Consider the following 13,887-nt stretch of genomic DNA (forward strand, 5'->3'; position numbering starts at 1 on the left):
TCATGACATTACATAAAGACTAACTTTACCTTTTTCAGGATACAAGTACAAGCAGATGAACAAAATCTCCAATTTTCAAAGATCTAATTCAGTTACTACGAACGGTACTGACACGGTCAACTCTCAAAGATCTAACTCCATCATCACAAACGGTGTAGACACGATCATCCTTCCAAGGTTTGATTTAGTTACTACGAACGGTGCTGACACAATCAATATTCTAAGATCTAATTCTATCATCACGAACGGTGTAGACACGATCATCTTCTGAGATCTAATTCAGTTACTACGAACGGTGCTGACACGGTCAAAGAAAGAGACATATTTAATCATGACACTCAATTCAGAAAAGACCACGACAATGGAGTCACCGCGAATGATCACGACAACTGAGTCACGACATCAAAGTCACGAAAAATGAGTCACGATAATGGAATCACGACAACTGAGTCACGATAATGGAATCACGAGAACTGAGTCACCATAATGGAATCACGACAACAAAGTCACGACAACTGAGTCACGATAATGGAATCACGACAACTGAGTCACGATAATGGAATCACGACAACTGAGTCACGATAATGGAATCACAACAACTGAATCACGATAATGGAATCACGCCAACTGAGTCACGATAATGGAATCACGACAACTGAGTCACGATCACGACAACTGAGTCACGATAATGGAATCACGACAACTGAGTCACGATAATGGAATCACGACAACTGAGTCACGATAATGGAATCACGACAACTGAGTCACGATAATGAAGTCACGACAATGAAGTCACGACAATTGAGTCACATATCTAATCCCGGTATTCAGTTCAAAAACAATCATGGCAATGAAGTCACGACGATGAAGTCACGGCAATCGAGTCACAACAATACGACAATGGAGTCATGACAATAGAGTCACTATAATTAATTCACTTCACACTCCTAACATCCAGATGGCATCTTTAAACCCATCTCCAACAAACACTTCTCAATACTTCAAGCTCGGATATAGTCTAACGTACGACTTATTCTGACTTTCGTATTTATCCAGATCAAATGACGTCTTTAAGCCCATCTCCGAAAAGTCCCTTCATCATCAGCAGGGGCAAATTTCTTGGTATTCTAGTGTTCAATCCTCTTCTACCTTCAGATTCCGACAGGCACACAAGCCAATCTTCATCCTCAGGTATAAGAAGATTGAACAGGGGAAGCTATCATACCCCAAAATTTGCCCATCAGATTTCAAGATATCTTGACTCAAGCAGTCTCCTCAGGATCATATGATATCCAATTGCAAGCATGATTCACTCTCCTCCTAAACAATAAGGACCAAAACTAGGGTTTTATTTCTTTCCAAGAAAAATCAAGTTCTAAGACCTCAAATTAATCCCATGGCCTCTCATGTGATTTAAAGAACCTCTATGCCAAGTTTCAAGTCCTGATTCAAAAGATTGCTCACTCAATGGCCCAAACGATCTATAATCGACTAGTTGACCTAAAATTCAAACTATGGTCAAACCACAGTCAAAACTTCTGATTTTTGGTCAACATCCTCATTATGAAGTATCATTCATCATTTGATCAAGTATTGATCATGACTCATCAAGGAAAGCGCCAAAATCATCAAAAACCTAAGTTTCTAAATTAGGGTTTTTAAGGAGAAAGTCAACCCAACTTTGACCAGCCATAACTTTCACATGGAACATCTGAAATTGCCCATCCAAAGCTCAATTTGAAGGAAATTGAATTCTCTACAACTTTGTCTCTCACATGCAAAGGCTAAAAATGCACCATTTGAGAGATATGAGCCAAAACATTACGAGTCATTTCCAAAGTCAACCAAAAGTCATCTTTTTCAAAAGAAGCATACATGAACATGGAAGACTCTATTGAGATGAAACCAAAAAGGTCATTTAGAGGACTCTTTGAGCTTTCTAAAAAGTATAAGAATACCTCCATATGATTAAAAATGAGAGAGATATGATTGACGCAGGTTGGTCGATTTTCAAGAAAAGGGCAAAAACTTAATTAGCAAATTTCCAAACTTTTGAGTATTGGGCCTTTATTATTGAAGTACCCACGTGAGTTTGAGCCCAACGAGAGTTTGTTGGCCAAATATTAATTATTTTATGAATTTATTTCATTCATATTTGATTTTATTCAAATAAATTCAAATAAAATCATCAAAATAATTATATAATTGGTGTATTAAACTTTTTATTTGATTCAATTGGTGTACTACCAAATCTTTCATTACACCCCCCATATTTCTACATCTTTAGTCATGCACCCTTAAACCTCAATTCTTCTATTTCCTAAGATTACTACATTCTTCGCTTAATGATCCCATACAGAACAACCCCACATCATACAAGGCCAACATGTACTCGCATTCTTCGCCAAACGCATCGCAACATTGCATCACATAATTATGAAAATAATTAAAAGTAATATAAATTAAAACGGGGTGTTACACTTATGGTTTCAACACATAAAGCGGCCTCACCAAAAGCAATCATTTCAAAATTCCTTCAAATACTTTCCCGCACACTATACCTTTACTACTTTCCATTTTAACAACCTCTTCATCTCCCTTAACAAGGAAAGAACTCCGATTCATCACCTCCTCACTATTCGCAAGAATCTCAAGATGTCTCAACATACAGGTTGTCTCTCTCAAAAACTTCTTTAGATGAAGAGATACTTTATGCCTTCGAATCTGGCTTTCAACCTGTGTCTAGCTTGGTAGATGTCGTCAATTTTGTTGCTCCCTTAACCATGGTCTACAACCCTGATTTGGCATTGAAGGAGGACCAAACTTCTCATGAACTGGCTCTAAAGAACCACCAACAGGTAAATATTCCCATCCCTCTCTTGATAAAATAAAATAAGGTGGTAGGTATGTTGACAAGGCTATTAGAAAACTAATCTCTAGGGTTCTAAATGAGGTTATACCTGTGGCTGGGATTTCCTGACCTCTTTCCCAAATTTTTCCTCCCCCCAATGATGATGAAGTAGAAAAGACAACTGATGTCGCTACAAGTGGTAAGGTTGAAGATAACCTACTCAAGTTAGCCAACTCTGTGATTAGGGATGCTAGCACTAATGGTGAAGAAAACATTGACATCTCTTATGACCAGGAACCCTCCCTAAGAAAGCAAGATGATCAATGGCCTAAAGATACCAACCATGTTATTGATATTGATGATTTATCCTCAAATGATGAATTGATCAAGAATGTGAATCCTAGGATTTCCAAAAGGATAAGGACTAGGAAGGGAAAAGTTGTGCTCGACACAAATCCTCTAAAACATAACATGAAGACAACTTTGGTTGGACCTCCAAGGTATTGGAGAAAAGTTTATGTCTCATCCAAAAAGGGAAAGGTTAGGTTAGACAATGAGTTTGAAGAAGATGTTGGGGATGATGTTCAGGACATCATGCAAGTAAAGAAGTCTGTGATCAAGAGATCATCTGTGAATGTACCAAATGCTCCCTTGGATTATATCTCCTTTCACTCGGTTGATAGTGTGGAAAGATGGAAGTTTGTGTATCAAATGAGGGTTGCCATTGAAAGAGAACTAGGTCAGGATGCCTTTAAGATTGAGGAAGTCATTGACCTAATCACTGTTGCTGGTTTAATTCGAACTTTAACTAGGTTTGCTAAGTGTTTTGATATCTTGGTGAAGGAATTTATTATGAACATCCATGTGGATTGTGTTGATAATAGAAGTAAGGACTTCAGGAAAGTTTATGTGAGGGGTAGACAGGTTGATTTCTATCCTGCTACTATAAACAGGTATTTGGGAAGAAGTGAAGAAGAGGTGATTGAACTCGAGGTGACTGATAATCAGGCATGCATGGAGATTACTACAGATCAAGTCAAGGTGTGGCCTATGAAAGGCAAGTTATCTGCTGGCCAACTTAGTGTAAAATATGCTATTCTACACAAAATTGGCGCTGCCAACTGGGTTCCTTCTAATCATACTTCAACAGTTTTCGTTGGTCTAGGAAAATTTATATATGTTGTGGGTACCATAACTATGTTTAACTATGGTACCTATATTTTTTTATCAAACCGTGAAACATGTTGTAACTAGTGCTATAAAGATGCCCATTGTTTTCCCTTCTCTCATATGCGGCATTATCTTCAACAAACACCCTGGAATCTTGTCTAGTGCTGATGTTGCTCGCAAAAAGGAATCTACCTTGTCTCTCAATTACAAACTGTTTACAAGCAAGCATGTCCCAGATATTGTCTTGGCACTTGTTGAGTAGAAATCCTCTACCAAGGCTAATGTTATCTCAGAACTGAAGAAGACTTGCAAGGATTTGGATGAGATCATTCAAACAAGTACTGAAAGGAAGCTTAATATTGAAAAATTAATCAAGACTCTTGAACAGGATAATAGTACTAGGACTAATGATGCCATTGAGGAGGAAGTTGCTAAGGAGGTTAATTCTGTTGGAGAGGATACTGCACAGGACTCTGATGACTGTGCTGAGGAACAAACCTCTACTGATACTGATGGTGAAGATGGTAGCAGTTCTGGGTCTAATGTATATTGAGCCCGTTAAGTTTTTTTGTTTGTTTTGTTGGCACCTGTGTGTGCTTGTTCCATGGATATTTTGTGATGTAGTCTCTAAACTACCTTTACTACTTTTTTTTGCTTTATATATTTGGCACATTATGGCTAAAAGGGGGAGAGTTTAGTAGTTTAATTTGAGGGGGAGCGGGTAATGGTGAGTTTGAGGGGGAGCAGAAGATATTCTATTCTGATGGGTGTTTTTTGTGGGCTCTGATATGAGTTTTTCCTTTGTATGATGTTGCTACTCTGATTGTAACCACATAATGTTTTAGCAAAAATTTTCCAAAGGGGGAGTTTGTTGGTTTTGTGTTGGCAACAATTTTGGTAAAACATTCTGATGTCAAAGCAGATGTATTAACAACTCAAGAATTGAAGAGTGTGTGTTTATCGTGTCTTGAGTCTGTTGTTAATTGTAATCCTCTCTTAAATTGTATTGATATTAGAGTTGGAGTATTTTAATTAAGTTGTAATTGTCAGTTCTCATAAGCTTTTAAGCATTGAGAATTGTGTGTCTTCTACAATTTGTTGAATTGTGTCATTTGTCACTGGTTGTGATTAAAGGGATTTGAGGAGGGCCTCATACCTAGGTGAGTCTTAGGTAGAAGTCATAGGAAGTGAAGTGATTAAGTGAGAAGTTGTAAACCGGAGGTTGTTTAGCTTCAAATTGATACTATCGTATATTGATTTCATCCCTGGCTTGGTAGCCTCCATAGTAGGTGTGTTTGTCACCAAATTGGGTTAACAATTGCTGGTGTTCTTGTTCTTTCTGCTTCTATGTTACTACTGTTATATTGATTCCATAGTGTTTAGTCCTCAGATATTTGTGTCGTGACATCTTTTTCGACATCACATATCTGATACCAGAATTTCACAAAACTTTCCATTTTGGTTATTACTTTTGTTGGTTAATCATTTATTTCAGTTTTGATGTAAAATTATAAAGTGTATGCCATTTTGGATTTCCATTTGGTGTAATCAATGAATATTTTTGGCACAATGTTTCAGATTGAGAAATTGGTAAAATGTACAATATTTTTGTTTTATGAATCTGCAAAATATGGTTCTATATTCTATAATATGGTTCTGTAATACTGGTGCAAACGACAGTACTAAAAAAACTTAACCCCTTGTCTTTTCCATAAAATTGAGGTAATAACATTGAGATATTACATCTGTGTTACAAAACACCGAGTGCTAATATTGGACGCGCCATCTAGTTTGGAAAATAATAAAAATGCAGATGTTGGGGATTGAATCTATGTGCAAATAACTTTACCCCTCAACGTTTAAATAACTACGGTGTAAAGTGGTAGCTTTTCATGATGTCCTTCGTTACCTCGCTTCCATAGCCAAGGTCAAATGCAATTCACGTTCAACGTTAGATGTGTTTTTGTAGTAGTGACTAAATCCTTGTTGACCAACTTGTTCAGATGATCCATGTGGATATCAGCTACTCTCTAATTCTGTATGGAAGATTCATCCTCATTACTTAAAGACATACAGCATTTGAAGGCATTTTATTAAGGTTTAAGGTGTAAATATTCCCACTTTTAAAACTGGTGAAAAGAGTTTAATATGAGTTAGATTTTATAATCCCGCATCTAGAAGAATCAAAAGTTACATTATTACCTTTGTTGCATAATTGCCTAATACATAACAGATTATTTTTTATACCATGGAACACAAGTCTCTAAATTTAAAAATTGTAGTAAATTTCAATTGCCAACTGTGGTTTAGGCATCTAAGGACTTTTATAACTAAATACTCATTTTGAAATACTTTAAACATTCTCATATGATTCGCAATGTAAATGAATCATTTTTCCATATCCTAAATGTTTTTCAGGTTTCGTTCTGAAGAGTTCATACGCATGGGTCAACATGTTCATCTTAGCCCTTTTACATGGTTGTAACTTCAAGGGTAATTTGAAGGGTGTCCCACATTTTTTGTAGTCTTGCAATAATAATCACACAAAAACTCATCAATGCCAAGAGAGGTAGTGATAATAGTTTTAAATTTTAAACCGCTGCGTTGAACCTTTTTTTTCTTCTTTAATTCAAATTTCTCTATCTTTGTTTTCCACGATGCCATTAATTTACTGTGTGGGATTAAAAGGACTTTTTTTCATTTATCATTATTTTTTTATGTTAAAAGTTTTTTTAATAGATTATTTTTATTCTCTACTTTATTTTTTTTTGGATTTAATGAGATGACGAGAGAATAAAATGACTTAAAAAGATCTAAAACTATAGAGTTTTATATGACAAGGTTAAAATCTTTAAAAAAAATTATAAATGACATATTAACCAAAAAGTTAATTACAAAACTATGAGTGTCGGGCTTTTTATTAATGGAATTTAACATGATAAAAGTGGATAACACAAAAATTGTAAAATTAGTTTACATAAAGTACAAATTCTTCATTAATATTTTAATCACTAATATAAGATACTTTCTTTTTAAACGTTAGAACAAAATGTATATAAATTATAGGTAAAATACCCCTTTTTTTTCCGTAACTTTAATATAAGATACTTTCTTTTTAAACGTTAGAACAAAATGTATATAAATTATAGGTAAAATACCCTCTTTTTTTCCCGTAACTTTAGGTTGTGATTCATTTTAGTCCTTTAATTTTAAAAACGACCATTTTGGTCCCTCAACTTTTCAAAAAGTGTCACGTTAGTCCTTTCCGTCTAAATTTCACTAAAGACAATTACTATTTGCTGACATGTAACCTTATTGACGGAAAAAACGGATGCCATATTTTTTCTAGGTTTTAATTTAATTCTTCATCTTGTTCCCAAAACTAAAAATCCATTTTTGAATCTTGAACTCAAAACCCATCTTGCTTGCTCAAAACCTGTTACGAACTAACCACATTAAACAAAACGCAATGTACATCTTCATCCACTCACTTCTAATCGTCACCTAGTCAAACACTCACTCTCACAACTCTTTCAAAACCCACGCATCTAAGTCATCACCATCAACAAAACGCAACATATCACAGCATAGCATATTTGGAAACGGCTTTTTATGATGACCAGAAACGGCTAGTTCTCAGTTCCGTGTGTCTTCTCCAACCAACCTTCTAATAATCTGGCTTCCTCGCTTGCTTCTTAGCTATGGAAGAGTCTATTCTTCTCTTCCTAGAAACAATTTCGTCGCCTTCTAAGATTCCAATCCAAGTGGTGAAACCGGTTCAACAAAAGGTCAAATCCTTTGCTTCGGTAGTCTCTGAAAATGTTTGCAATATCCCTCTCAGTCATCTTCCGAATCCTTGCCTTAAAGGGAATAGATTTGCCATTACGATCCCAGAAGATGAATACAATCTGGGTGTAGAAGCTTGTAAGCATCATCTCCATGGAAGGTTTATTTGGTCAAAAGGTTCAACTCCTCTAATGGTTGCGAACTTGAAAGCGAAGCTTTTGGCGTTTCGGCCTTCGTTGGGCATGTGGGGAATCACTTCACTAGGTAAAGGTTTCTTTGAATTTGCATTTTCCTCTCTTGAAGATGTGCAACGGGTCAAATCAGTTAGTGCTTGGAACCTTACACATGGGGTGCTGAAATTATTTCCTTGGACTAAGGACTTTGTCCCATGTACTCTCAAACAAACGCCGGCTCAAGTTTGGATTCGGATTCACGGTTTATTGCAAGAGTATTAGAGACATCACATTCTATTTTCGTTTGCAAGTAGTGTGGGAACCCCAATCTGCATAGATTCAGCTTCCAACAAGACATCTTTTAAAAGACCGTTTGGACATTTTGTGAGGGTTTTGGTTGATCTGGATCTTACTAAAGATCTAAGCTACAAAATTCTGGTTGAAAGGGTCGGTTTTGCCTTCGTAGACATAGAATATGAAAAAATTACGGATTTTTGTTCTTTATGTTCATGTATTGGATACTCCTTATCTAACTGTAAAAGGAATAACACGCAAAAGGGAAAGGAAAATGAGCTGCAGAAAATGGTTAAATCGGTGTATATCCTAGTGGGTCAGGAAACTGTGGAAGGAGAATGCTCTAACCATATGGAGAAGCAAGTGCTTCAGCCGATTTTGGAAGAAATTGTGGCTAAGATTCCAAGACCTGAACTTGCAGTGGAACAACTTGCTAAGGATCAGAGGGTGGAATCTTTATCTCATCATATTCAACAAGAGATGGTAAACGATTACAGACTCACTCTGGTGAACCCTCAAGGTGGAACTCAACTGTGTGAATCGGAAAATACAACAGATAATGAATATATAGATGAACATGCCCTAAAAAATTAGATTTTTAGAGTCGCCACCTATTCTACCAGGGCGAATAGGAAACCCTACGCAGTTAAGAGATTCGGGGTAAGTTATTATATTCGGGTCAAGGGAAGGTGTTAGGCACCCTTAACCCTTTCCTAAGGTTTTTGAGTTTAAGGCAAAGGTTTGTGGCTAAAGATGTTAATATTTAGGGTTTATAGCTAAGAAAATGAATAGGGTGAAAAGTGAGATTTAAAACCTAATTGAGGTTTTGGGGAAGGGGACTCGCCTTGTTGCCAAGTGCCTACGTATCTCCTTAGGGAGGATTAGAGTCAACGTAGTTCGGGGGAGGGTTGTACGCCTTAGAAATGATATGAAGTTGTTTGAAGGTATTTTGAATTACCTTATCATAGTTTTGAAAATCCGTAGTTTAAAGATGAAAATGTGTTTTGAATGTGGCGTACAATCCAGATTTTAATATGTTCTATTAATCGCGATGATTAATAGGTTTAATCACCATAATTAACAAATTTAATAAAGAATTGCTAATTATTCTAATCGATAGATTCGATTATCACCATTAGCAAATAAATGTATTTTAAATTAGATTATTAACTATCGTTAATGCTCGTAATCAATAGATTTGATTAAAATAAGTAACGAATTGATAAAAAATATGCTAATCATCATAACCAATAGAATTAGTTAAAACCCTTAAGCAAAATAAACCTTATTTGAATTTATTATTTAATTAATTAAACAATCGATTATTACCCATCGCGATCAATTAATTTAATCAAAATGAATAACAAATAAAATTTTAATATTTATTATATTATTAATTCAATTTAAAAACCAAATTATAAATATAAAATAATTATTAAGACTTAATTATATAATTAATAAAATAATTAAAACAAATAATAGAATTAACAGATTTTGGTTGTATGTGGAAAGGCTGTGGGCGCATGACATGTTCCTGCAATTCTAGTGCCTTAGATCTAAGTAGCTAAGGGATCCTATGGCTAAATCTGAAGGAGCATGATGCTCCACCTGGTAGGCGCAACACACAATCAAGAAACAAAGTCTTTTATAAAAAATAATAAGGAGCGAGGGTTCGGATCGAACCCTTGTTCCTTCGCTTCACACACGCTTCACTCACCACCCCAACTAGCCAAAGTGATCATTGTATTTTGATACACGATCCTCTATGTTTATACTTTTACATTTCCGTGTTTTATTTTGGTTATTTTTCCCTTTTAATGTGTTTTTATAATTTAGTTTATTTTTATACTTATTTGATTTTCGTACTTAATTTTCAGCTTTAGCAGCTTTCACGAAAACGATCATAACTGGAGTTTCAGGAATCCGATTGAGGCGTTCTAATAATCGCCGGAAAGCTAAGAGAAAGATCTACAATTCTCGTGTTGGAGTCAAAGTCAGATTCTGAACTCATATTTTCCAGAAATTCGTTGAAGTTGCAGCACTAGTTTTTTATTTAGTTTTGGATCGTTAGTTTTGGGCTTGGGTTATGTCTGTTTGACCCAGTTGGGTTATGACCCGAATTCTTGTTTCTCTCTAGTACCTAGGTCTGGCCGTAGTGTTCATATCACTTTTTTACTTTTCACCAAATAATTTTGAAAGCTTTGTACGAATGATGAGGAACTAATCCCCGAAGGCAATTTCTGCTGGTTATGGTTTCCAATACTTTGAGGTTTTTAATCTTTAATCCAATTTCTTTTCCCTTTCGATATTAATCTATATGTCTTGTTTGCTTAATTCGAGTTGTATAGAATATTATTGATTTATACCGATTGATTTATGTTCCTTGACTTTTTTCATACTTTATCGTTGCTTAATCGTTAAAGTGTGTATGTTAGAATCACGTTTGCTTAATTCGTGATTGTGCTTAATCCGTTTGCTTTATTCGGAAAATAGGAATGAAATCTTATAATGTCAATTTCGCTTGTTAATTGATGTTGTAATCGGTAGGGGAATAGAATCCGCTTAGGGGATTGAAGTTTATTGAACCAATGATAAGTCGGTAACCGAATCAGTAGAATTGTCGTTTTAGCTTATTTACATAATCACTTATTTTAATCACTTTTTCACTATGTTATTATTAAATCAATCATAAACCCCCCCTTCAATTCAATTTACTGTCGGTTAGTAATAACTAAGAATCCTTGTGAGACGATATCCGAGTTGTCGTTACCGTTACTACAGTTTTTACAAAACACTCGTTTTTGATCCGTGCGCGACAGCGGAACAAATTGGCGCCGTTGCCGGGGATTCTTGTCGTTATTAACTAATTTTAGAGTCATAGATTTAGTGTTTGTGCGTTTAGGCCATAGGTTCCTCGCGGTTTCGGCCATAACGCCTTTTTGAGTCGAAAAATTGGTTTTTTTGGAAAATTGAGTCTGATCGATAATCTGTTTTTTCCTACTGGAAGTAGAAAAATCGTGCGATCAATACTCCCTTACTCTAGAAGAGTAAGGGAATTCGACCCAAAATTGTCAAATTCATCGTTTTTCTATTTTTAATGAATTTTTTACTGTTTTTATAGAGTCGAAAAAATCCAAAAAAATTCCAAAAATTCGTATTTTATCTAATTAGATTAAATTTTGTGTTTTTATCTTTTTCTGAACTTATTTTAATCGTGTTCCTTCATTCTATTTGTTTATGGCTGTTATAAGACATTGTTGTCAGTTTCGCATTTGCTGCTGCACTGCTTAATTGATTTTGATTCTTAACTTGATTTTGATAACATGGTTGATCAAAGAACACTAAGGAAGCTAGCTACGTTGATGTTAATTCTAATGGTTTATATATTGAACATGCTGATGTTGTTGTTCCCTTTGAATTGAAATCTGGTTTAATACACTTGTTGCCAAGGTTTAGTGGTCTTGCAGGCGAGGATCCACATAAGCATCTAAAGGAATTCCATATTGTTTGTTCTACATTATTGAGACCTAAAGGAATAACAGAAGACCATATCAAGCTGAGAGTCTTCCCGTTCTCACTTCAAGGTGCTGCAAAAAATTGGTTATACTGCCTTGAGCCAAACTCTGTTACAAGCTGGAATGATCTCAAAAAAGTGTTCTTAGAAAGATTCTTCCCTCCCCAAGTTACCACTTTTGCATCTTCCGGACCTTCACTAGAGGACCTTGTCAAGCAAATGGCTATGAATAATCTCCAGTATCAACAACAAATAGATTCTAGTCTTCAGACTTTGCAAACACAGATTGGACAGCTTTCCACTTTGATGAATGCCATGCAGCAAGCTCAAGGATCAAACCAACAACTCTTGGAAGAGCACTCTATTTTTCAAATTGAGTCTCTTTCTGAAAATGTTGATGATACTCGTAATGATTTGCTTGCATATGATTTTCCATCACTGTCTGATTTTGATGATGTTTACTCATGTTCTGATTGTACTGACACTAACATTTGTGTTGTATGTGCTGAGATTGATGCTGCCTTACAGGGTAACATATTTACTACAGGTGAAGTTCTTATCGATGAAGCTGTTCATGCAGCTGATACTCTTGACATCCTGACAACCTCAAGCACTCATTCCATTGAGCATCCACCTTTCCTCGAGCTGAAGCAACTTCCTGAAAATCTTAGATATGATTATTTAGAGATGAATGAAAAACCTCCGGTTAAAATTTCTTCTAAACTTTATTTTGATCAAGAAAGTAAGTTTTTGCAGGTTTTGAAGAAGCATAAGAAAGGAATTGGATGGATCTTGGATGACATTTATGATATTAGTTCGTCCATGTGTGTGCATAGGATCTCACTTGAAGATGCAGCAAAAGTAGCGAGGCAGCCCCATAACCTTTGGTTCCTTGATGTTGTGAAAGATGAGAGCACCTTCACGTGCCCATTTGACACTTTTACTTTTAGAAGAACATTCTTTGATCCTGGAATAAAAGGCGAAGGCACTAATACAAATTTCAAGTTCAATGGAGATTACCCAAAGCTACTCCATGAAAGCCCCACTTTGAAAGAAGAAAATGTAGAAAATATCTCTTTGGGAAAGGCTTCTTATGTGATCACCTATCCTCCTTGACTACTCGGGTGTGTTCTTTCCTCTCTCTCCTCTCTTTTATTTTATGTTTGTTTCTTTCATTGAGGACAATGCTTGTTTTAAGTGTGGGGGAGGGAATCATTTATTTTCTTTGCTTTTGTTCTTTGTTTTATTTTCTTTTTCTTGTTTTGTTTTCAGTTTAATTTCTATAAAAAAATGCATCTTCTTGAAAGTTTTAGGCTACACACTGATTTGAGTCGGGTTTGCGGAGACTTGGGAAAAATTCACAAGATCGGTATCGTTCTAACACCGTAAGTCTCCTGCATACGGAAATCGATTTGAATTTGTTATTATGTTTTAGCCTTAATTTCTCATTCTTTGACAGCTCTTGAGTAGTTTATTTCAGCAGTCGGCACCATCTCTCACACACTTTACGCAGGAAGCCGATGAATATAAGTGAATGTTCCGAAAAGAAAAGAAAAAAAAAAGATAAAAGAAAAAGGTAATACACCTTCTAAGTTTGGTGATCCTCACCCGGTCACTTAACCCAGCGGTTGTGTAATCTTCAACAAAAAAAAGTTTTCAAAACTCTTTGTTAGTTGGTTTAGCGGTTTCTGGTGCTGAACTTGGTAGGGAGGATTACGGTCCGATCCCCCGCAACTACATCTGAGTAAGCAAAGGGTTATGCCACGCAAGTACCGGAACCCCGTGCAAAAGGATCAGAGTCACTAACCGGTTGTCCTGCTATAAGTGTGTGGAGATAACGGGCTTAATGTGATTGCGCCTGAATGAAAAAGAGCAAAAAGGATGAGTAAGTTAGGCTATGGTATAATAATATGATTTGAATTGGTTTGTGTATTTAGGAGACTTATGTCTGCATATCTGTGGTTAGTGTTCTTACGATGTCCTTAGTGTGCAAGATTAGTACCTGTTGATGCAAACTTACCCGAAGAAGATTTGTAGCCTAGGATGAGTAACTAATGATGTATTTCTGTGTTCCTTGTTTTGTTGTTCAGTTTGCTCGG

General features: G+C 35.8%; 1 protein-coding gene across 1 annotated transcript; it reads left to right on the plus strand.

Annotated features, from left to right (window-relative positions):
* Positions 1-2,783: 2,783 nt before the first annotated feature.
* LOC131596994 (uncharacterized) lies at positions 2,784-4,574 on the plus strand. Its single transcript, XM_058869718.1, has 3 exons — positions 2,784-2,858; positions 3,146-4,006; positions 4,284-4,574. Exons 1-3 carry the CDS (start codon positions 2,784-2,786, stop codon positions 4,572-4,574), a joined length of 1,227 nt encoding a protein of 408 aa, XP_058725701.1.
* The last annotated feature ends 9,313 nt before the right edge of the window (positions 4,575-13,887 follow it).

The sequence above is a fragment of the Vicia villosa genome, linkage group LG4, assembly GCF_029867415.1.
Source record: "Vicia villosa cultivar HV-30 ecotype Madison, WI linkage group LG4, Vvil1.0, whole genome shotgun sequence".
Lineage (NCBI taxonomy): Eukaryota > Viridiplantae > Streptophyta > Magnoliopsida > Fabales > Fabaceae > Vicia > Vicia villosa.